General features: G+C 46.6%; 1 protein-coding gene across 2 annotated transcripts in view; it reads right to left on the bottom strand.

The window, feature by feature from the left end:
• The window catches only part of KAZN (kazrin, periplakin interacting protein), a 1,462,370-nt gene that overhangs the window by 199,484 nt on the left and 1,238,510 nt on the right, over positions 1 to 24,376 (bottom strand). The window contains exon 1 of one of the 2 annotated variants that reach the window (XM_051988504.1): positions 13,435 to 14,590. The exons of the other annotated variant lie outside the window; for it this stretch is intronic. Coding sequence (XP_051844464.1) covers positions 13,435 to 13,690 — 256 coding nt within the window. The 5' untranslated portion in view covers positions 13,691 to 14,590. Of the gene's footprint in view, positions 1 to 13,434; positions 14,591 to 24,376 lie in introns of those variants that run through there. 2 annotated transcript variants of the gene reach the window in all.

Genomic DNA, 24,376 nt, shown 5'->3' on the forward strand with positions numbered 1-24,376 from the left:
AAGAAATGGTCTCATCTAAGGGGCAAGGGAATGGGGCCTGCCCTGGCTGGGCAACTGGTGGAGAGAGGGGGGCTTGGATCCAGGATCGAATATGAATCCTTAATGAAATGCTTATGGGCTGTGTGACACGGGGAAAGTACATTTTCTCAGTCTTCCTCATCTGTGGAATGGGAATAAACACTAACACCCACAACTCACATAATTGTAGTGAAGATCAAATGAGAATTTTTAAACCTTAAAGAGCTGTGTAAGCTAGATGACCCAGCCAGTGGATAGAGCCTTGGTCTTGGAGTCAGGAGGACCTGAGTTCAAACTGGTCTCAGATACTTAACACTTACTAGCTGTGTGACCCAGAACTTAAGTTCAAAACTTAACCCCCCCCCAAAAAAAAGTGCTGTGTAAATACTAGTTCCCAATAGTAGTGGTAATAGTAATAGCAGTAATAGTAGTATTCTAGTACTTACACTACTACTAGTAGCAGTAGCAGCAGTAATCATAATAAAATAAACAAATCCCTATTGGGTTCTTTTGGATTAAAGCAGAAGGCATATTACATTTTTTAAAAAATAATATAAGATTTCAAAACTTATGAATAAGACAAACAAGGAAATTAGGGACTTGCTTTAAGTCACAGACGCAGTCAGTTGGTCTGCCAAGCTCCAGTTGGCAAAAATCAGAATATGACCCGATTTATAAACATTTCCAAGAACTTGTTCATGTATGTTAGATCACTATATACAGAGGTGCTTAATAAATGCTTTCTGGGTCTCCTGATGATCCCTCATCAGCTCCCGGCAAAATGTCAATACAGTTCTTAAGAGGGATCTTCGCACTAGCCAAGAAAGCCTATTTAAAACATGAGCAGCGCTCTGCTGATGAGATTAGCTACCTGCCAGGAAGCTGAAAGAGAGCAGTGTCCTGAAGAAAGGGACTTGGGGGTGAGGGGGAAGGAAAGACAATGCAAGAGCTGGGAGGTCCTGGAGAGGAGGAAGTCTGGGGAACCCCCTCAAGGAGGCCAAATGAAACAGTGGATAAGGATAATATTAATAGTTAACATTTATAAAGTGTTTTCAGGTTCCCAAAGCACTTGAATGAATTGAATATGAATTATCTCATCTCATCCTGTCAGGGAAGTATTGTCCATATTCTATGGAAGAGCACATTGAGGCTGACAGACCAAAGTGGTTTGCCCAGGATCTTCCTGAGACAGGATTTGAATTCAGGTCTTCCTATCTCCAAGTCCAGCAACTCTACCCACTACCACATCCAGCTAATAACAATAACAACAATAATTGTCATTGTCATCTTCTCGGAGAAATGTATTAAGTCCTTTTCCTTAGCCCATTCTTCATCACCTCCTTACAATGACCTGAAGTCACTCATCCCTCCACTTTCTCCTGTTACTCCCAATCCTATTCCTTGTGGCCAAAATGGACTGATTCCTCCTCCACTCCCATGAGAACCTTTTCAAATACTCGAGGACGACCATCACGTCTCCCCTGGGCCTTTTCTTTTTCAGACTAAGTTCCCCTAGTTCTTCCAGGCCAGCTTCCCAACTTGAGGTTCTTCACCAATATGGCGCCATCGATGGCAATAGTGTCAAGGATTTAAGTGGAGAGTCAGATAACCAGCCTCCCTGGGGGAAGGAGTGTGGGGTAAAGTGTAAAAAAACTGAACCAGGAGTAGAGAGACAAGACTCAGAGAGGGCTGGCTTTGCCTTGCACTAGCTGGTGGGCAAATCCCTTCCACTCTCTGCAAGTCGGTTTCCCAATCTGCACAATGAAAGATCATAGATTTAGATTCAGAAAATGTCTTAGGGGCAGCTACTGGTGCAGTGGATAGAGCACCAGCCCTGAAGTCAGGAGGACCTGAGTTCAAATCTAGTCTCAGACACTTAACCCTTCCTGGCTGTGTGACCCTGGGCAAGTCACTTAACCCCAAATGCCTCAGAAAAAAAATAAAAGGTGACTTAGAGGTTACCTAGTTCAACATCTCCTCCACCCACTGCCCGCCAAACACACACTTCACAGATGAGGAAACTGAGCTCTTAAGAGATCGCCACTTGCCTAAGGTAGTCACGGAGTAACTGGATTTGAACTCAGATCCCCTTGAACCAGTTCTCTTTTTCTAACAACTTACAGATTAGACTAGAAGAGCTCTAAAGTCTCAGTCTAAGGGAGGTAGCTCATAGGGGGGAGAGAGAGAGCTCACGGAAGTAAATAACCCAGCCCAGTGAGGAGCATCTGGGCCAGCGGAGCTGAGGGAGGGCCGCCTTTCACTTTGAGAAGACTTTGCAGGAGTTCCGCTGGGGAGAGCAGCTGCTCGATGCTTCAGATTGGAAGGAGCTGCAACGCCCCCAAGGAATTCTCATTTGGCTTTCTAGAGCGCAGGAGAAATTTTGCTAGAGGAAGGTAGGAATTATTATAATTGGAGAAATGATAATCAGGAAAAGTCATCCTCGCCGCCAAACGGGAGACAGGAGGCCAGCATGGGGAAGGAGTTGTGGAGGGCGCGGGCAGGCAATGAGCAGACATCTTCTACAAACATAAACAATCTGGCTGAGGAAAGAGATTGGGAGGAAGTTAAAAAGGATAATTACTATGCCGGCCCCGAGATAAACAATGAATGTCAGTTTGGAAAAATTACTACAGATGATTCAAATATGCTTGCAGCTGACAGCGGGCCAGGGAGACTGATGGAGAAGGGCTGGCTGGGAACGCGGATGAAGCGTGCATGTGAATGGCAGACATGGCGCCCTGTCCTTGAAGGTGAAGATGAGAAGCTGGGTGACTTCTGAGAGGAAAGGTCATTGAATCTCTGAGCTGGAAGCAAAGGAGTTTGGGGGCCAATCTGAGTCAGTTCCAAAGGAACAGTGAAAATAATACTCGATTTGGAAGGAAAAGACTTGGTTTCCAATTTCAGCTCTGCCTCTTAATGTCTATGTGACCTTGGGTAAAATGTGACTTCTCTGAACCTCTGTTTCTTCATTAAATGAGTATCCAGGCTCTACTCCAATGCTTTTAGTGATTAAGAACTCGATCTTCCTTCTAGGGCAGCTCTGATCATTTAGAACCTTGTCCTTTCCAGGATCAGGGGGTCACAATCCAATTCATTCCTAAATCAGAGCCTATAGAACGGCTGCCATTCGCCATATTGACGACTCCCAGAACAAAGCAATTCCTTTCCCTGATCATCACTCAACACCACCAGTTGTCTCCTCCGTGAGAATAGAAGCTTCTTGAGGGCAGGAACTATTTTGTTTTTTATATCCAGCATCGAGGACTGTGCTTAAGAAATGCTTTTTTCAATCACTCATAGATCTAGGGCTAAAGGAAATGTCATTTAATTCAGGACTTAGAGTGCCTGATGTATAGGAAGTCCTTAACAAATGTTTATTTTTTTAAAATCTAGTCCAACCCCCGACTTTAGAAGGGAGGAAACTGAGAACGAGGTTGTACTTCCTTCCTCTTGCAAGGTTCAAAAGAGGGATTTGAGTTCAAGTATTTGACTGGACAGTTGGGTTCTCTCTACCACATCATGCCTCCTTTAACCATACTTTATGAGTGGTCGTCCAAACTTGGCCTAAAGCTACTCTCTCCCAAAGAAACCAGCTGTAATTCTAAGGATGATTTTTCCTGATAGCACCTTTTTATTACTGCCAGATACTGCTTAATGCCTCTTAGCTTTACTGAGAGGGAGCTTAGTTAGTGTGGTAGAAAGGACACTGGATTTGAGAGTAGGGACAAATGGCCGGAGTCTCGGCTCTGCTACTGAAGCATCTCTGTCATCTGAATGTCTCTGGACAAAACTCTGGCCCTTAGCCACCTAGCATTACTGAAAAAGACCTGAGGGAACTTTTTAAAGAGGAGGAAACCAAGAAGGGAAAAGTCATTTTTGTCCAAGGTCAAAGGCAGAACAGATAGAGCACTCGACTTGGGAGTCAGGAACATCCTGGATAAAATCCTGTCTTGTGATATGTGTGATCCTAGGCAAGTCACTTAACTCCACTGGGCCTCAGTTTCCCCATTTGTAAAATGAAGGGATATATTAAATGGCCTCTGAGATCGCTTTCCTATGAGTCCAAATGACAAAGCCTGGGAGAAGCAAGCCATCCTGTACCCAAAGGTCTGTTAGTCCTCCAATTATCCTACTTGGAACACCGATAGCCTTGGAGCTATCTGGAAGCTTGGATGCCCAATCTTATATTCTGACAATTTCATTTCACCAATGGGCAAATTGAAACCCAGGGAGAGGAACTGAGCGGAGGAAGTAAATAACAGATTTTGGGATCTGAAACAAAGTCCCCTCAACAGAGATGCATCAATCTTTTCAGAGGGTCCCATCCTGCTTTGCTACTTGTGGTCAGCGGTTCAGAATAAGCAAATATTAGTAACTGAAAAAGAATGTTGTTCCTAGGCAGCCAATAATTGAAGAAGGTATAGATTACGGGGAAGGGCACACTGTCTGGTTGCCGAGGCTTGGGCTAGGTGAAGAAGTAGCATCTACCATTATGATTCACAAATTAAGTTACAAGGGCAGAATATTCTTGCTGAGCATGTGGGACCAAGGAAAAACGCCCAAGTCCTTGGCTCTGAGGCCTTGGGATGGGAGCTGTGTGTGATCTGGGACTGGCTCAACCAAGCTCTTCTTTGCAAGGGCTAAAAAGGACAACCATGGGTATGGACTATGTGTGTCTTGTTCTGAGACCAGAGTGGAAATTCCCTGATAGCCTAACTGTGAAGACCAGTTCCACTTGGTCCAGGAAAAGGTGCCATCTTTATGATAACAAAGCAAGTTGTTCTCTAGAATCTTGGATCAGCAAAAGTTCCTGAGAAAACCTGGTTTCAAATCTCAGCTTGGCTGCTGTCTACTCGAGTGGCCATGCAACAGGTTGTACGCCCTGTCCTACCTCATTTCCCTCATGTATAAAATGGGGAGATTGGATGAGATGATCCCTAAAATTATTTTTCAGCTCCAAATCTATAAATCTATGGTGTTGGAACAGATCTGGGAGGGCTCTTAGAGCAAAAAAAAAAAATGTCAGAGTTGGGAGAACTTTTAGAACTGAGAATGTCAGAGCAGAGAGGGATCTGACAACAGAGAATGTAAGTAAGGCGGGTGAGGTTGGGAAGGGGGTTGTGGGGGGCAGTGAAAGAGAATGTCAGAGCTGGGAGAAACCTTAGAACAGAGAATTTCAGACCTGTGAGGACCCTTAGAACTTAGAATGTCGGAGCTCAGAAGACCCTTTTAGAAGATGGAGTATTAGAGTTGGCAAGGTCCTTAGAACAAGGAATATCAGAGCTGGAAGGACCCTTAGAACAGAGAATATCAGATTGGAAGGGCCCTTAGAACGTAGTATGTCAGGGCTGGGAGGGTCCTTAAAACATGGGATGTCAAAGCTGGGAGGGTCCTTAAAACACGGGATGTCAGAGCTGGGAAGGCCCTTAGAACATGGGATGTATGAACTGGGAGGGCCCTTAGAACCCAGGATGTCAGAGCTGGGAGGGCCCTTAGAACACAAGATGACAGTAAAATGTGAGAAATGAAGAATATCTTTGAGATCAACTCATGCAAACTTCTCCTTTTACAGAGAAAGGACCTAAAACTAAAGAAGTGAAGGGCTTTATCTAAGGTCACAAATCAGTCCTGAGATGGTCCTTTTTCCTTCTGGGCCAAATGCCTAATCGTTTGTTCTGCCCTAAGATTCATGATTTAATCCATTTCCTAGTGACCAACAAGTGCTACAATTTAAGGATAAAGTGAGCTGGTTCCTAGGGATACAAACATAGAACTGGAAGAGGTCATTATAGGGCCTCTGGGTTCCATCCCTCCATTTTACAAAAGAGGGAATGGAGACCAGCCAGTTATTTGCCCAAAGTCACATGGATAATTAGCAGAAAAGACTCTAACTCCAAGTTCAGAGCTCTCTCCGTTCTAGGACACACCTTAATCCCTGTCCATAGATAACAGGGATCGCAGTCCGTTCCCACGCCCATGGGAAGGCCCATCTGCTATCTTTTCCAAAGCTGGTCCCACTCACTGCAGACCTCAGGAAGGCTGCACACACCAGAGCTTTAGGTGTAGGGGAAAAGCTTTCTAAGTACATAACATCCCTTCCACCAGCTCTAATGGGCAGCTTTCTCCCAGCCTTCCTAATTCCCAGAAATTAGAGATGCAATCTCATCCCCACTGCTTTTTCAGAAGGGCTAATAGAAAACTGACAACTTACTAAAGCCAGTGAGATAAGCCATTACTTAAACTGCATAAAAGGAAGAAAAGGGCACCTATTTGTGCAATAGAAAAAATAAGTTAAATAAAATAAAAACCGAAGGGGCCTAGCTTTGGGAGTGGGTCTGTTTATTTCTGTTTGGGCCTCTAGGAGAAAGTCTCCAGTGAGCCGAGTTCTCTAGGGGAATCATCACAGTGGAAATTTCCCTTTAAAGATTCCATCCTGATTACAACTGCTTGCACACTGGGAAAGGACCGGCTAGGTGACTTCCCAAGCTTCAGATTTGAAGATTTATGGGTCAGTTCCGGCTTTTGATAACCTCAGAATCTCAGCACTGGAAGGTCTTCACGGGGGCCAGGAGTTGACAGTTGACAAGAATTAATAATATCAACAATCATAATAATAACTAGTATTTATATGTTATTTCATGTTTCAAAACCTTTTCTATCGATTGAGCCTTATAACAATTCCCTGAGGTAGCTGCTGTTCTTGTCCCCAGTGAACAGAAGAGAAAACTGAGGCTGAATTAAAGTGACTTGCCCAACTCCATCACATACCTAGGAGGAGAATTTGAAGTAAAATTCGAACTCAGATCTTTTCAACTAGGAAGCCCAGTTCTCTCTCCACTATCCTTTCTATGTTTGAGATACTGTGTGTGTCACACGCCTGTACTAAGTGCTAGGAAGTTCAAAGAAAGTTCCCATTCTGAAGGGGAGAACAACATGCAAATGATTATATACATATAAGATATATACAGAGTATCTAAGAGTAGATGTATGTATATAATGTGCACAAATACATATATGTGTATATATACATACATATGCAAGCAACTTCTAAGCTCTTCTCACCAGCACCCGCATTTTCTTGTTTTTCAGTAACTCTTTGTGACCTCATTTGGGGTTTTCTTGGTAAAGACCCAGGAGTGGTTTGCCATTCCTTCTCCAGCTCATTGGAGAAGTGGGGAAACTGAGGCAAATAGAGTCACGGGGTTTAGTCAGGGTCACACAGCTAGTAAGTGTCTGAGGCTGGATTTGAACTCAGGAAGATGAGACTCCAGACCCAGTGCTCTTTATACTATGGCGCCCCCTAGCTTCCCACACTCCATTTTTACAAACTGAAGATCCAGTATCTTTGCATATATTTAAAAAATAAAAAACTACCAAAAAAAGAAAAAAGAAAAAACAAAACAAGACTGAAGACCCACGGAGGGGAAAAGGGGGAAAGTAATTTGCCTAAGGTGGTCAGTCTTGAGGTGGGATTTGAACCCCAGTTCTATTGCTCTCTTTTCAGTCCAGCCAGGAACAAAAATATATTTCCCCATCTTCCCTTTCAGCATTGAAATCCAACTACACCAGCTTTCCTCCCCTGAGGCAATAAGCATTTATTATGCACCTACTTTAGGCAGAGTGGGGTTGGGGGAGGGGAGATACAAAAACAAAGTGAAAAAACTGACCCTGCCCTCTGGGGATTCAGAGATAAGGAAGGAAGGTAATTTAGCAGATAGGACGTCAGGGCCCGGAGGAACCTCAGGGAATGTTGACAACTTTACACCTGGACTATGTTTTACATACATTATTAAATGAGATCACGGCTGGGATGCTAAATACATCCCAGTCATTAGCATGATTGTGACTGCCCCCAGATGTGGCAGGTTGCCCGACTACACCACCCGGGCCAGTTTGGGCCCTCTCAAATTGCCCCCCGCTGTCAGTCTGAAATGACTTCCTAAGCCCTACCTGAGCTGTCAGGGAGGTGTGGGAAAATCCCGCCTTCCCGGGGAGCCATTCGGCCCCAAGTCTCCAAACTGCCCTCATTTTCCCAGCCCCCTTCGCCCAACTTGGAATTCCTTTCATCTCCTCCAAGCCGGGAAGGAGCTCTTGGGAATTGCATCTGCCGGGCTCCCAGGGTAGCCGGGCTGAGTGTTTACTTCAGCTACAATTTCTCCCCAAAATAGTTTCTGTTCATCTCCCCAAGGAAAACTCCTGGCCATATCCAGCAGCAGTCACAGAAACCATCGAGCTCATCCTCCTTCCTAGGATCCGAGAGCCCCAGTGTCTGGCCAGTGTGGAAACTCTGGGGGGAGGGGAGGGAGCCCAAGAGGGGGATTAGGGTGAAGGGAGGGGTGTCATTTGCTTTCTATACACAGGAGACAAAAAGGAAGTGATTTGGTCGGGAGGCAGGGTAGTAAAATAAGATCTCAGGATTCTAGATCCTGGCTTAGCTCTTGGCTTGATTGTAGGGAAAAAAAATCAATCCCCTGTCACACATATTAGTGCTATACTTTAGTGAATTATGGGCCAGTCACTTTTGAATCAGTTTCCCCATCTGTGAAACGGGCTGATAACATTTATAACAGCTGTCACATGATAAAAGAAACTTTGAATAGAGCCACAATAAATGTCAGTCAGGACTGTGATTGTATCATCAACACGAGAACTACCTTCACCAGTTCAGATAGCAGCTGGCTCATTCCCTGCTCGTCCAAATTTGCCAGAGGCCTTTCCTCTGGGTCTTTTAATATTTTCTGGAGGCCAGTACAACACTTTGGTTGTTTGTATGAAACCTGAAATACAACTCCTCTCCCCCTCTTTTTTTTTTTTTTTTAATTGTAGCCTTTCCATTGAAAAAGACCCCAGAGGCCATTTTTTTAGTCCCACCCTTTTGTACTTCAGGTAGAAATTCCACCTCCGAGCAATCCTGGCCAAATGTAATGAAACTTAGGGTTTTTTTTAGCCAGAGAAGCCTGGGATTCTCAAGCATTGAGGGAGAAAGTGGAGTTGGTTTAGTGGAAAGAATGTTGTGTCCAAAGTCCCAGGAACTGGGACTCTAGCTTGGGCAAATCACGTGCCCACTCTCCCAGTTGTTGTTGTTCTTGTTTTTTTTGTTGTTTTACCACTTATTATCGGGTTTATTTTTTTTTAATCACTCATGGGCCGTCTAAGTGATTATGGGAAACGTGTTGCGGCTTACTTAGAGCAGACACAGATGGAAACAAGTTGCCTCATAGGGCCATGTGCAAAGTGTCAATTAGGAGAACCGATCTCTTTCTGCCCCCAAGGACTGTCTGTCACGAGGGCTAATGGCACCTTGGCGTTGGTGCCTCGGAGATAGGTGTTCCACGACCAGGGCGTGTCATTAAGCTCTTGTTGTTACAAACACACCAGTGGCACCCACTTGTGTACAAGAAAAATACACTTCCCTGTCTGGCTACATTCTACATGAGTATTTACATAATCGCACCTTCTATTTATGGGCACTTAATGACAGAACTCCGAGGGTGGAGATGGGATGTATATTCATCATCATAAAAGGCTGCAGGTCATTGCAGAGTTTATATAGACCAAGATTCAGAGGGGGGGACTTGTCTACCTGACCCAGGGGATCCGTGGAGGGATCTTCTGTAAACTTTGTTACAAAGTATTTTTAGCACAGTGCCTGAAAAAAAAATAATATTGTTCAAAAGATCCTGCAGAAAAGATGGGGGGGTGGGGAAACTGAGGTACCAGAATAAGAATAAACTTGCCCACGGTTACATAATAACACAGCTCCCATTTCTGTAGCATTTCAAGGTTTACCAAGCACTCTTGTTACATTTGCCATGACAGCCAGGTGAGACGGGCATCCTATCATCTCTATTTTACAGATGGGGGAACCAAGGTATAGAACAGTCAAAGGATTTGCCTGAGAGATCATGCTAGTAGCAAATGCAGGAATCGGGATTTAAACTCAGGCTTTCCAACCCAATCTCTCCATCATCCTGCAAAGCCTGGGCAGTAGAGTAAAGCTCTGTTAAGAATAAGCCACAAAGTTTAACCTGTATTAGATTCTTTGCTGTCTAGGGAAGGGAGAGAAAGTAAGGGGAAGGAGAAAAAAATTGTAATGCAAGGTTTTGCAAGGGTGAATGTTGGAAACTAGTTTTTTGCATGTATAAAAAAAAAAAAGCTTTTTTTTTTTTTTTTTAAGAATTAGGTGTAGCCCCTTCTCTGGAAGAATGGGGGTTCATAGATGTGCTTGCATATGACATTAGATTTTTTCCCCCAGGTATTGAGAGATTTTGCTGTCCCCTCCCCACTCCTTCCTTTTTTCTCTCCTTTAAATTCTTTGCATAAAGGCTTGCTCTCTGGGAGAAGTTATAAGGAGGAATATATTGGGGAAGGGGGGAGTTAAGAGATATGTGTATATTATATCTATAATACGTATATTATATATTATATTATAATACATGTACACATATAATACATATATTATACTATAATAAATATATTAGACATATAAAATAGTATACAAAGATGTGTGAATTATATAGATATATAAAAATATACAAAAGATATAAACAATTTCTTAAAGATCTGGATAATACACTTTTTTCAAAGTGAATCATGCTCCCCCCCGCCCCCCTTGGTCTTAACGTCTTTCTAGTCAGTGGAAGCAGCAGAGAAGGGCAAAACCTTGAAATGAAAGCTGACATTTCTATCCCTTTGCTTTGTTGCCTGCTTGGAGTAGAGAAGGGCTTTGGCTGGTTTGGACCAGGTTCAGGTGCTTTCCTTGTATACAGGACACACACACACACACACACACACACACACACACACACACGGTGTAAATAACTCCAACAGATGTGTCCAGTCCTAGGTTACTGCAGCATTCTTTGTTAGTGCAGGGATCACAAATCCCTGCCAGAGCCAGGGAGGGAGGGAAGGAGAGACCAAATCAGAAAAGGGGCTCATTCACCAGACGCCAGGCCACTGCTGCCCTCTGTCTCCCAAAAAAAGTCCCAACATTCCAAGTTCCCTGCTGAGGTCTCTCCGGGGCACACAAGTGACTCTTCTCTGGGAGAGTCCATTCCCGAGCCAGCCTTTCCATAGGAACCGTCCCATTCAGAGTTCATCAGAATCACCAATAGTGTTCCAGCATTTCAGTTGCTCCTAGAAACAGAACAATGTGGCGGCCAATCCTGGCTTGGCTGTGGGCAGATAGGACCAGTCTCTGCAGTTAGAAAAGAGGTCTCAGGGCCCCGTATCCCTGGAGAGCAGAGCAGCCTAGACAGGTTAGGGCTTGAGGCCTTCCAAACTGACTTCCCTCACTTGAAAGGAAAGAATTAAAAGCCCTGATAATGCCAGGAAATCTTTCACCACTGGAAATACCAGGCAAAGCTTCAAACATAGATTATGCTGCGGGGTGAAAAAAAATACCGGTCTTAGGGGTCAGAGGAGCTGGAGCCGAGTCCCAGCTGTGCCAGGGTCTCCCCTTGGCAAGGGATTTTGGGCAAATAACAGCCTCTCTAGGTCAATTTTACCACAGGTCAAATGAATGGCTTGAACTAGATAGCTTCTAAGGCATAACTCCTCTTCCCCACACACAGACCAAGGTCTGACATTCTCTACTTTGAGGTTCCCTCTACCATTTCTCCCATTTTAAGGTTCTACCACCTCGGACATTCTAGGTTCTAAGGCTCTTCCAAGCTCTGGCCCCAACTTTGGGATCTAAGATTCTTCATACCTCTGATATTCTGTGTTCTAAGGTTCCTCCCAATTCTTGACTTTCTATGATCTAAGGACCTTCCCAGTTCTGACAGTTTATGTTCAAAGGTCCCTCCCAGTTAGGACATTCTGTGGCCCAGACTCCTTCCCAGTTCTGGCTTTCTGTAATCCATAAACCTCACTTGGAGATTCTCTCGTTCTATGCCCAAGTTGCTATCTACATGTAAAATCACAGGACCATCGGGCAAGAATAGATCTAGAGAAATTATCACATCAGACCCAAAGGAAGTGATAGGAGGGAAACAGACCATGTAACAGCAATAGTCCAAGCATGTTCGACTGAGATCATTTTAAAAACTAAAACATGTCTTCTGTGCTTTTGGCAAATGTTTCACATTAATAACAACTCTACAATTGGAGTACCGCATATGTTTCTGCTCCACTGAAATTTCTTTTCCTGTGTTCCTTGATCTCCAAGGAGTTCAACTGTAAAAGAGATGTGCCCATTTCTCCATTTCAGACAAGAACCAAAGATATCTGCCTGCAGAGGAACTGGGCTCTTTTAAATCATTTAAGACCAGCTAAAGGTGGATGCTGGGATTTCTTGTAAGGTTCACTTTCCTCCTGGTCCAGCTCTCCCCCCCCCCTTTTTTTTTTTAAACACATCCCCTCCAGCACAAAAAGAAAAGGGTTTAGAAAAGTTGAAACTGGATTTGAATCCCATTTCTACTATCATCTTTGGCAAATGACCCACTGTCTAAACCTTGGCATTTTCTTCTGGAAAAGAAGGGGGCTGACCTGATCGGTTGGAAATGTCTCTAGCACATTTCAATCCTATATCTGCTTGGAGATCCTGGTTCTATCACTTCTTACCTATGTAGCTTTGTCTGGGTCTCAGTTTCCCCCAGTCCAATAAGAGGATTTTATCATTTCTTAGATTTGGATCTGGACAGGCTCATAGAGGTCATCCAGTCCATTTTACAGATGAGGAAACTGAAGTTCAGACAGAGACAGACAGACAGACAAAGGTAAGGAAGACCGGACTTCAGCTCGGGCCAGTTCTCTCTTTGCCCTTCCAGCCCTAAAGCTACTGGCCTCCGTACTTGGCCTTGACCGTGCCCTGCAGTCGCCCTTCTCGCTCTCCTCATCCTCTCACCTGGGACCAGCCAAACGCACTTGTTGTCGCCCCCCGCCCCGCAGCCGGCCCAGCAGGGATCGCTAAGACAGCCACCCCCGGCCCACGCCAGGCACAGCCGCCGGAACTGCGAGCTCTCGCTCGGGCTCCCGCATGTAAACACCGCGGCGCCGCCTCCCGCTCCCCCCCCCCAGAAGGACATCACGCCGATGCCCGGCTCCGGGGCCAACGCCAACAAGTTCGGGGCGGCGAGAACTTTTGCTCGCTAACTCCCCGCGAACATCTGCTCCGGCCGGGGGGAGGGGAAGTCCGAAGCCCGGCCCCAGGGTGGCCCGCGCCAGGCAGCCAGCCGGCCGGCCGGCGGGAGGCATTGTCTCCATCCGTGCCCGAAGCGCAAGCCGGGTAAGGTCGGTAGATTCCACAATAGCCGGGGCCTGGGAGCCCCGGTTCTCCTCCCGCCCCCGCCCCCTCTCACCCCGAGGCCGGCCCGGGCCACCGATTCCAGTGCCCCCTCCTCCCAACCGGCTCCCCTTTTCCAGCCCCCAAAGGGTCCCCCGGGACGCTGGGGCGCCGGAGCCGCCACCTACCAGGTTTCCTCTCGTCACCGTCGGATTTCATGGTGGGCGCCGCTGGCTGAGCTCCGAGGGGCTGGGGCCGGGGCTGGGGCGCCCGATGGGGCTCGGGCTCCGGCTTGGGTTCGGTCCCCCGCCCCCGCCCCCACGGGCTGGCTCCCCGGCCTCGCTCCCCCGCGGGTTCCTCCCCGGCTCCGCAGGAAGTGCACGCTTCTACCTGGCCGGTGAGGAATTTGACCCTCTCCCAGGTGGCGGAATCCGCCGCTCGCATGCTGGCAGGGGGAGCGGGGGGCACGGCGAGGGGACGGGGGCGGGGCTTCACTTCATAGCGCCGGGCCGGGCGCAGAGAGATCAGAGGAGAGAGCCCCGGGTCCGGACGGACTGAGAGCCCAAGTTGGGAGGCCGGCGACTGGGAGCCGCCTCCGAGACTCCGGGACCTCCCCAGGATACGGGCGCCAAGGGCTAGGGGTCCCACTTCATCGCCCCCGGAGCCCACCACCTTCCGCGGCGCCCCGGCTGCAGGGATGCAGCGAACCGGGTCCAAGCGGGCTCTCGGAAATAGGTCACTTTGGAAGCCGGGGCTCTGCAGTAAGCAGGACCGGGTTCTGTGGGCATCGGCGGCCTCTCACGTGAGGAGGGATCTCGCTTCGCTGCCTCCTCCTCCTCCTCCTCCTCCTCCTTCTTCTCCTCCGCCTTCTTCTCCTCCTCCTCCTCCTCCTTCCGGGATGGCAGAAGGCTCTCCAGTGGCCACGCCCCCATCCCATCCCCCTGCCGGCTCCTCCCCTCCGATCCCACCCACAGGAGTGAATTACCCAGCTCCTAGATCCGCTGCGAGGGAACTGCCCTCGGAGAACGCAGCTGGAGAACAGTCTAGTGGGACCCGAGCCAGGACTGAGAGCGGGAAGAGACCGTAGTCCAACCCCACGATTTTTACAGATGGGGAAACTGAGGCATATTGCGGGAAAATGACTTTCCCAGGGTCACATCGCTAGTAAGAGTCCGAGATGTAAACCCAAGTCCTCTGATCCCAAATCCAAAGCTCCTAAAGGGACCTTAAAGATGGATCATCTAATGCAGGCCCTCCCCATTCCCAAGAGACAGACAAGGAAACTGAAGAGAAGCCTTTTCCCGAGTCCACCAGTAACTAAGCCCCGCCCCTCAGTCTCTCTGTATTTATCCTAAAAACGTGAATGAAGATTCTTCAAAGATCTCCTACTAAAGTACTGACTCTGTGAGGTCTGTAAATACCCAGTCACTCTCACTCAGGAAACTGAGCTGGATCGGGTCGGAAACTCTTGTTACCTACTACCCGTGTGCTCCTGGTTAAGTCATTGCTGCCTCCACGGGCTCCTGTTCTCTCCTCTGGTGAAATGAAAGGGTTGGACTCCTACAGCCGGAGATTTGAATGGATAAGCAGACAAAAGCTTTAGGAAGCACAGTTCTGCCTGTGCTAAATCCTAGAATAATAACGTAGACATTTATATAATCTGAAGAGGTTAGATTATCTGACTTCTAAGAGCCTTTGCAGCTCTCTACCTATGTTCCCAGATTGCTTTGAAGTTTGTGAAGCACTTTGCGACAATTCTGAAAGAGCGGTCATACGGTTACCTCTATTTTCCAGATGAGGAGATTGAGGTTCAGATGAAGTTATTTGCCCAAGGTCACACAGTTAAGCGAGTATCCGGGGCAGGCTTTGACTTTAGGCTTTCCTGGCTACGAATCCAAACCTATGTCCTTGAGGCTCCCACTGCCCTTGAATGAATGAAAAAACTAAGTTCTCGGGCACAAAACAAATCCTTGAGACTCAGTTTCTTTATCAGGAAAAAAAGAGACAATATACTAGGCAAATGATATCTTTTTTTTTTTTTAAGAGAGAGAGAGTGTGATATAATGAATAGAGTTGTCCTCCAAACCAAAAAAATTTGCTTTCAAGTTTTCTGACATCTCAAGTGAGACATTTAACGTCCAAAAGCCTCAATTTTCTTCATCTGTAAAAGGAAGTGATGGTGGATAGAGGGGCTGGTCTAGATTGCCTCTGTGAAATTTTCTACCTCGAGAGGCTATGGTCTTATGATCTGAAGGCTATGGGATTCAGGTTAGTCACTTAAATGTTCCAGGGGACTCTCTGTGTCCCTAAGTTGCTGAACAAATGGTCCTCTTTCTACTACTGAAAGCTCTGAGTACTATCTATGATTTTTACAAGGATCTGGTCAAATCCTTGGGACTTTTCCCAAATATTCATATTCCTAAGATCTATCGCTTCATGCTTGAGATACAGAGTGAGCTGATAGGCAGCTACATGTAGGCTGGCAGACCTAGCAGAGAGCACCTGTGGCATTGGGGTGTGGTGGGAACCTGGGTGGGGTCAAATGCTATAATTTCTCCCAGGAGCCTCCAATCAGAGATCCCTAATTCCCAGAGAAGGGGAGTGGGACACTGGATAGCTCAGAGATGTGGCCGCTCGGATGGGGTTTCCCTGGGTCTGCCAGGGTACTCCCACTATGACTTGGCAGGTGTGGGCCTGCCCCCATCCCAGGAGACCTTGCCTTTGCCAGACTTATCTCTCCCAGCACCCCCATGAGGCGGATCAGATTTCCCTCCATTGTCAACACAGGATCAAAAGCTCAGCCAGGCTGGGGGCCAAAATCTGCATGGATTCCTTGGCATGAGCAGAACTCAAAAATCCTCTGCCCGTGGGTCCTCTCTTCCCCTCTGGCCTGCAGACCTATGGACCTCCTCTTCCTCTCCCCAAAAGTTAGAGTCCCAAGGTCCCAGAATCAGCCCTTGCCCCACATCAAAGCCTTAGATAGGGACAGTGCTAGCTCTACAATTCCCAGGCCTGGAGGGAGTCACTCTATCAGAGACTGTAGGAGCTTTCCTTCCAGGGTTTAAGCCCCACCCAAGTCATTTTCCTTTAGTGGGGGAGGAGGACTCCTTTTCCATCCCTGGAATCCACACTGCATACCATCAATCTGGGTTTCCCAGCTTTCCCTCCTTAGCCTCCCAGCTAATAATCAAAGGCCATCCACACATCCTACCTACCCAACACCAGAAGCGGAAGAGGTCCAAAGACACAGAGAATAGGAAGGACAGGGCTTGTTTCCCTTATTCCCTAGCAGAGCCAGAGATAGCCCAGCTGTTCCTCATGTCCTAGCACCCTCTAATGATATGTGGACAGATATATCTGTACCCTGAAGGCCACGTAGTATTCCAGCTTCTGAGAAAAATAGTTTAATACTGCAGATAAACACCCACTGGCCAAGAGCCTTTAACAGAAAGTCAAGAGACCTGGGTTCTGGGCCCAGCTCTGCCACTCACATGCTGTGTCAGTGTCAAACAATCAAATCCCCTCTCTTGGGGTTTTCTCTTTGGTCAAATGTAGAAGTTGAACAAAATGATCTCAGAGGTGCTTCTGACATTCAGTGTCCCTTTCCAGCTCTGCCATTCTGTGTTCTAAGAGCCCTCTCTCAATTCTGACCTCCTGTGTTCTAAGAACCTTCCAAGCTCTAGCATTCCTTATTCTAAGGGCCCTCCCAGCTCTGACATCCTGTGTTCTAAGAGCCCTCCCAGCTCTAGCGTTCTTTGTACTAAGGCTCCTTCCAGCCCTCTCTATTGTTTTATAGTTAGTCATCCTGTACTCTTTCCCTTTGATAAAACTATAAATTCAGTCAACCTAAGGCCCCCTCTCCCTCCAGAGCATTTTCTGTGCCAATCTTTTTTGCCACATTAAAGGTGGAGATCATCTTGGTCCCTGACCCCTCTAGTTCTTCTCATGCTCTCCCTCCCTCTCTGACCTCTCTTTCTATGGGATTGCTATGATCCCTGCCCCTTAATTTTGTGTCTCTTCAAGTTTACTCTCCAGCTTTTAAATCTCTGAGCCTCCGCCCTGTAAGACACTATTTCACATAGAGAGAGGACTGGCAGATGTACCATCTGAGCAACATTTGAAAGAGTGGGGTGCTTAGCTTAGAAATGTTTAGACAAGAGTTGGGGGGAGGGGGGAACAGATGAGGGAACCTACTTTCCTGCCTGATGAGCTGTCACCTGAAGAAGGGATTAGCTTTGTTCTGCTTGTTCCCCAACGGCTGAACCAGGAGCAGTGGGTGACTGTTCTGGGAAGGTAGCTGTAAGGGAACACTTCCTAAAAGTGGGCGTTTTCTAATAGAAAATGACTTCCTCCTCCAATCAAGGACACCTAGGTGGGCTGCTTCTCTTCACAAGGAGGAGGCTCTTCCCCTCTGATTTTCCCTTTGAACCATAATGCTCTGTAATTTTCTTACGGAAAGACCTTGGCCTGTGGGAGGTCCTAGTTCTGGTGTTAGAGGGCCAGGCTTTGAATCCCATCTCTGACACTACCTGGGTGACCTTGGGAGTTGTATTAGATGGCTTTCAAACTCCCTTTGTATTCAAAACCTATGATCCTAAGATACATACTGATTGACAGAAGAGACAGATCAGTAAAACATTTATTAAGTGCTAACTGTATACAAACTTGGAGCTAAGTGCCTCACAAAAATAAGCAAGAAAGACAGCTGGGGTTGGCTAGGGGCTTTCATTTTAATGAGAAAAGTTCATTAAGATAAGACTAAATCCCCACTCCCTTACCCAGTTTTTCTTCCAGTATTTGGAAAGCAGGTTGGATCGAATAGGAGACAGAAATAATACGATTACAGAGCTAGAGCCAACAGGTGAGTCAGAGACCATCGAGTCCAGTCTCCTAGGTTTACAGATGGGGAATCTGAGCCATATAGAGTTAAATGACTTGTCCTAGATCATGACAGTCCCAATGACCGAGTAGGGACCAGAATCCCGTGACCTCAAGTTCAACCAAGAGCCTCTCCTGAGACTGTTAAATAACCTCACTTTTCAAGGACTTTAGGATGCTCTTCAGTGCCCTCCATTCCTGGCATTCTAGAAACAACTGCCCCCATCCCTAAGTCAGTTTCAGCAGTTCTCGCATTCTCCAGCTGGCCCGGGGAGCTTGGTTATGATGCGCATTCAGCATGGCCTGACCTTGGGGTTTGCTCTTCTCCCAGTGGGGGGGAATCCTCTACACCCTAGTACTGAAAATAGGAACCTCAAAGGGGCAGCTGGGGGTGCCACAGTGCACAGAGCGCAGGGCTTGGAGTCAGGAAGCTCTAATTAGGAAAGAAGGGGCAGCTGGGGGTGCCTTAGTGCACAGAGCACGGGGCTTGGAGTCTAGAAACTATAAAAGAGGGGACAGCTAGGGGGCGCCACAGTGCACAGAGCGCTGGGCTTGGAGTCTAGAAACTATAAAAGAGGGGACAGCTAGGGGGCGCCACAGTGCACAGAGCGCTGGGCTTGGAGTCTAGAAACTATAAAAGAGGGGACAGCTAGGGGGCGCCACAGTGCACAGAGCACGGGGCTTGGAGTCTAGAAACTATAAAAGAGGGGACAGCTAGGGGGCGCCACAGTGCACAGAGCGCTGGGCTTGGAGTCAGGAAGCTCTAATTAGGAAAGAAGGGGCAGCTGGGGGTGCCTTAGTGCACAGAGCACGGGGCTTGGAGTCTAGAAACTATAAAAGAGGGGACAGCTAGGGGGCGCCACAGTGCACAGAGCGCTGGGCTTGGAGTCAGGAAGCTCTAATTAGGAAAGAAGGGGCAGCTGGGGGTGCCTTAGTGCACAGAGCACGGGGCTTGGAGTCTAGAAACTATAAAAGAGGGGACAGCTAGGGGGCGCCATGGTGCATAGAGTGCTGGGCTTGGAGTCAGGAAGCTCTAATTAGGAAAGAAGGGGCAGCTGGGGGCGCCATAGTGCACAGAGCACGGGGCTTGGAGTCTAGAAACTATAAAAGAGGGGACGGCTAGGGGGCGCCATGGTGCATAGAGCGCTGGGTCAGAGAGACTCAGTTTCTTGAGTTTAAATCCTCTGATACTTAATGGCTGGGTGACCTTGGGCAAGTCAATTAACCCAATTTGCCTGAGTTTCCTCATTTGTTAAATGCGCTGGAGAAGGAATGGCAAACCACTCCAGTATCTGCCAAGAAAAGTCCAAATGGGGTCATGAAGAGTCATGAAACGAGCCACAAGACTGAGCTCAGATCCAAAGCTGAAGGGGCCCTCAGTCGCCATCTAAGGCCTCCTTCTGGAGAAGAGGAGTGACTTATCCATGATTACAACCCCATGAAAGTTCATAGATCCATAGACCTGGGGCTGGAAGGGACCCACCGGGCACTTAGTCCCACTCCTCCCTTTGTGGAATGGAAATTGAAGCAAATCTGTCCAAAGTCACACAGGCAGGAAGTCGCTTCGTTGGGATTTGATCTCAGCCTCTCTTGCTTCCTCCTTCAGCCCTCTTTCCTCCATTCTACCACAGAGTTACTCCCACATCCAGGTTTTTGGAAAGAGTCTCAACTTCTCTCCTGCTCCCAGACTGCTTAGCAGGGGCCCAGGCTTTGGCCGTCCTCCTACTCTGGAAACCATTTGTCTGGGGTTGGGGGGGGGGGGGCTTCTTCCTTGCGTGTTTCTGATTATAAAGAGCCCAGAGGCCTTCACCTTGAGATGTCAATGATGAGCAACAACAAGGGGCCCTCAGTAGAGCCTAGGATCCATTTTCAGCTAAAGAGAAGACTTGCCTTGAAACAACCTGAAAGACAGGTCTTTGTACACAAGGATGGCCTAGTCCTGGGGAAAGAGATGGAATTTAGAAGCATTTCATATCCTGCTTCCTCAATTCTCCGAGTTCAAATCCTGCCTCAAGTCAATTCTCCAAATTCAAATCCTGAGTCAAGTTACTCTGAGTTCAAATCCTGCCTCAAGTCAATCCTCTCAGTTCAAATCCTGCTTCAAGTATATCACAGACTTGGTATCTTCAACTGTACAGAGATAATTGGAAAAGATGGTCTTTAGGTCAATTCTGATTCCAGATACTAGGATTTATATTCATAGCTCACAATTATATAGTGTTATATGGTAGAATTATATTCAAAGCTCATATTTATATACCACATGGTGTGGTGGACAAAGAGCTGACCCAATAGTCTTTGACCTACGCTCTTTGACCTTGGACAAGTTATTCCCTCTCTCTGGCCCCAATAGACTTATATGTCTATAAAATGAGACACCTGGCCCAAAGTCAGAAAGACCTGGGTTCAAGTCTCATCCCTTTACAATCCTAAGTGTCCCTTAACCTTTCAGTGCCCTTGACATTGAGATGTGAGGAGATAAATGAGATACTCTTTATAAAAGGTCCCAATTGCTTTCATTCCTCTAAGCAACTGTCTTATTTGAAAGACAGGTACTGAGCTACATTTGGTAGAGGGAGTTTCTTTATTGGAAAGGAACTCAGAGGTCAAACCATACCAGAAGAAGAATGCTCTCTGTAAATCTCTGTAACAAGTGGTCATCCAGCTCAAGAGAGAAAACCCATCGTCTGGATATGGCCCTCTTCAGCAATGAGATGAACCAAATCAGCTCCCATAGAGCAGTAATGGATTGAACCAGCTACACTAAGCGAAAGAACTCTGGGAGATGACTATGAACCACTACATAGAATCCCCAATCCCTCTATTTTTGTCCACCTGCATTTTTGATTTCCTTCACAGGTTAATTGCACGCTATTTCAAAGTCCGATTCTTTTTGTACAGCAAAATAACTGTTTGGACATGTATACATATATTTTTTTAACTTATACTTTAACATATTTAACATCTGGGAGAAGAGGTGAGGGGAAGGAGGGGAAAAGTTGGAATGAAAGGTTTTGCAATTGACAATGCTGAAAAATTAGCCACGCATATAGCTTGTAAATAAAAAGCTATAAAAAATTTTTTTAAAAAAAGAAAAAAGAACCCATCGTCGCCTGAGGCAACTGAGTAAGGGTGTGGTGGAGCAATGGGTCAGGAATCCAGAAGACCTGAGTTCAAATGCTCACTAGGTATGTGACCCTGGGCAAGTCAATTGGCCCCAGTGCGGGGACTGGTCAAGTGCTTGAATCCATTCATGACATTCCCCTATTTCACTGAGATATATAACATGATCAGTTTACTCTGCCCTAGACCCAGAAAATCTGCTTTGTGAAATCTATAACAAAGCATGTTTGTGGTTTAGAAAAAAAAAAAAATCAAGTCAGCAAATGTTTTACTGGGAGATACCCCTTTCCCCTTCAATCCTAGGACTGTTTGGAGGATCAAGTGGGGCTAAATTGGTCAATGAGCTTCGTAGTAGGTGCTTAATAAATACATGTTTCCAGCTTCCCCACAAAAGGTATGTGTTTTTGAGAGGAGGGCAGGGAACTTGCTCTGTGATAATGTTTACAAAGGGCTGCAGATAACAGCCCCAGGCTCCTTCCTGTACACTTCCGGAGGTTGCAAGACCAGGGATCAGCCTGGAGTCTGGGAGCTTCTCTGGAGAATGTTGACCCCCTGGATTGGGAGTGAGAAAGCTTGGGTTCTGGCCCCAGCTCCTCCTCATCCTTCTGCTCTTTGACCTTGGACATATTAATCCTTCTCTCTGACCTCAGAGTCCTGATCTGTCTGCAAAATGAGACCCTTGGCCTAGATAACTGCTAGTGTGCTTCCCAGCCCTAAACATCAGGATTTCTTTGGGAAAGAGGCAGAAACGAACTCCTTTTTGATTGCATATTAAAGAGGAGGAAATAGGGGCATACAGATGTGAAATCAGAGACCCCTGCTCTCCAGGGTCACGAGTTGAGGTCAAACACTGTCCCTTGTCTCTCTGACCTTGCAATGACATGGGATCTTCACAGAAAACACAAAAGGAGATTGCCCAGTGAGGGGACGGGTCAAGTGCCTGAATCCATTTATGACATTCCTCTGTTTCACTGAGATTTACATAACATGATCAGTTTACTCTGACCTAGACTAGATAATTTTGCTTTGTGAAACCCACGACAAAGCACATTTGTTTTAGAAAAAGGAAAAAAAAAACCAACCAAACCAGCAAATGTTTTACTGGGAGACATCCCACCCCACCTTCTCTCCAATCTGATTTTTTAGTATTTTAATTTGTAGACGTCAACGACCAGTCACAGCGGTCAAAGAATTCCTCACCTAGCAGGGAAACTTTTAGTGAGGAAACGGCTCATGCTTGCAATACAGGCTGGACTGCAGATGAAGTATGTCACTAGAACCGATGAGATTTGCAGGTGATTGGGAGCTGATAATCATAATTAAAATATTGGATGAGAGAGTCAAGATTCAAAAAGATTCAGGCAGACCAGCACACAGGGCTGAACTGAATAAGGTGAAATGGAACAGTGATATATTTTGGGGTTCAAAAATCAATTTCACAAGTATGAGATAAACGTAAAGTCTTACATGTGTTCAAAAAAATCAATTTGACAAGGATGAGACAAATGTAAAGTCTTATACTTGGGTTCAAAAAGTCATTTTCTTAAGTATGAGATAAAGGTAAAATCTCATACTTGGGTTCAAAAAATCAATTTCACAAATATGAGTCAAATGTAAAGTCACATTTGTGTTCAAAAAATTAATTTCACAAGTATGAGATAAATGTAAATTGGGCTCAGTGCTGGGAACCACATTCTATGATGGGCATTGATAAGCTGGAAAAACCCAGAAGATGGGAACAAGAGAGTGATGGGCTGACATCATGCTCCATGGGGGTTGGTTGAAAGGGCTGGGAATATATGGTGCATGGCTTGGAAAAGCCAAGAAATTTGAAGGGCTTTTGTGTATGAGAGGGACACAATTGCGTCTACTTGGCCATTGAGGGCAGGACTAGAACCAATGGATAGCAGCTACAGGAGGCTATAGAAAGCAAGAGGTAAGTAGAATGGGCTGCCTCAGGAGATAATGGGTTCCTCTCCCAGAGGAATCTTCAAGCACAGGTTGAGTGGAACACTTAGGGTGGTCATAGAGGGCGTCTTTATTCAGGTATGGGTTGTACTAGGTGACTTCTTCCAACTGTTGAATCTTATTATTCATCATTTCTCTCCTTTCATGACAATACTTAGTTAGCTATTTGTGCATGGGAACACTCTGTTTTGAGTTTCAAATGGGACTTCTAGAAAAGTTTTGAAGGGTTTAGAGTTTGACCCTGGGAAGATGACTAAAATATAATGTAAATATTTGCTTCCTACCACTCCTCACTCCCTTAAGAAAAACCCCCTCCCTTAGCACCAGCACACACACACACACACACACACACACACACACACACACAGAAAGCAGGTCAATCCCTATAGGTCTCTCTGGAAATCCAAAGTCTTAAACTCACTTCTGGAGATGCCCCGCAGGCCCCTGGCAGGTGCTGCTAAGTCTCCCAGCCCCAGGCCGCCAGCAGGGGCCCGGCTCCATCAGATCCAGCTTCCCCTTTGGCCTCTCCATGGGTCTCTGGGACACAGGTGCAGCTTTGAGGATTAGGGAGAGATCGAAGAAGAGGATTTCTCCCCAGCCGTGTTCCAGATGCAGCCTTGTGCTCTGGGAAACGTCCCTCTGGCCTGTCTCTGCCATCTGTGCTGGCTCTGGGGCTTGCCTGGCCAGTGGATCCTGATTGGGTTGGGCAGAGCCATCCAGGAGTCTGCTCTCACAGACACGATTGCATGCTCTTTGATGCTGCCCAGGGGCCAGTGAATGCAGCTGGTCTGACAAGGATTTGGATTGCTTTGGGGGCTTAAAGTTCAGCTCCCCTCTTGCACCCTAGAGAGCAGAATTGTGTGTGTGATACATTGAATCAGTGTGATACAACATCAAGTTTTTCCTAGCCAACTGCCTGCCCTAGTTATGGGTACATCTATTTGGAGACTTGTAGTGGATAATACAGAACAGCTAAGTGGTGCAGTGGTTAGGATGCAGTGGCTCGAGTCAGTCATCTTCCTGAGTTCAAATCCGGGTTCAGACACTTCCTAACTGTGGGACCCTGAACAAAGTCACTTACATCTGTTTTGCCTCAGTTTCCTCATCTGTCAAACAAGCTGGAAAAGGAAATGGCCAACCACTCCAGTATCTTTGTCAAGA

This window comes from Antechinus flavipes, chromosome 3 (genome assembly GCF_016432865.1).
Source record: "Antechinus flavipes isolate AdamAnt ecotype Samford, QLD, Australia chromosome 3, AdamAnt_v2, whole genome shotgun sequence".
In the NCBI taxonomy this organism is placed as follows: domain Eukaryota; kingdom Metazoa; phylum Chordata; class Mammalia; order Dasyuromorphia; family Dasyuridae; genus Antechinus; species Antechinus flavipes.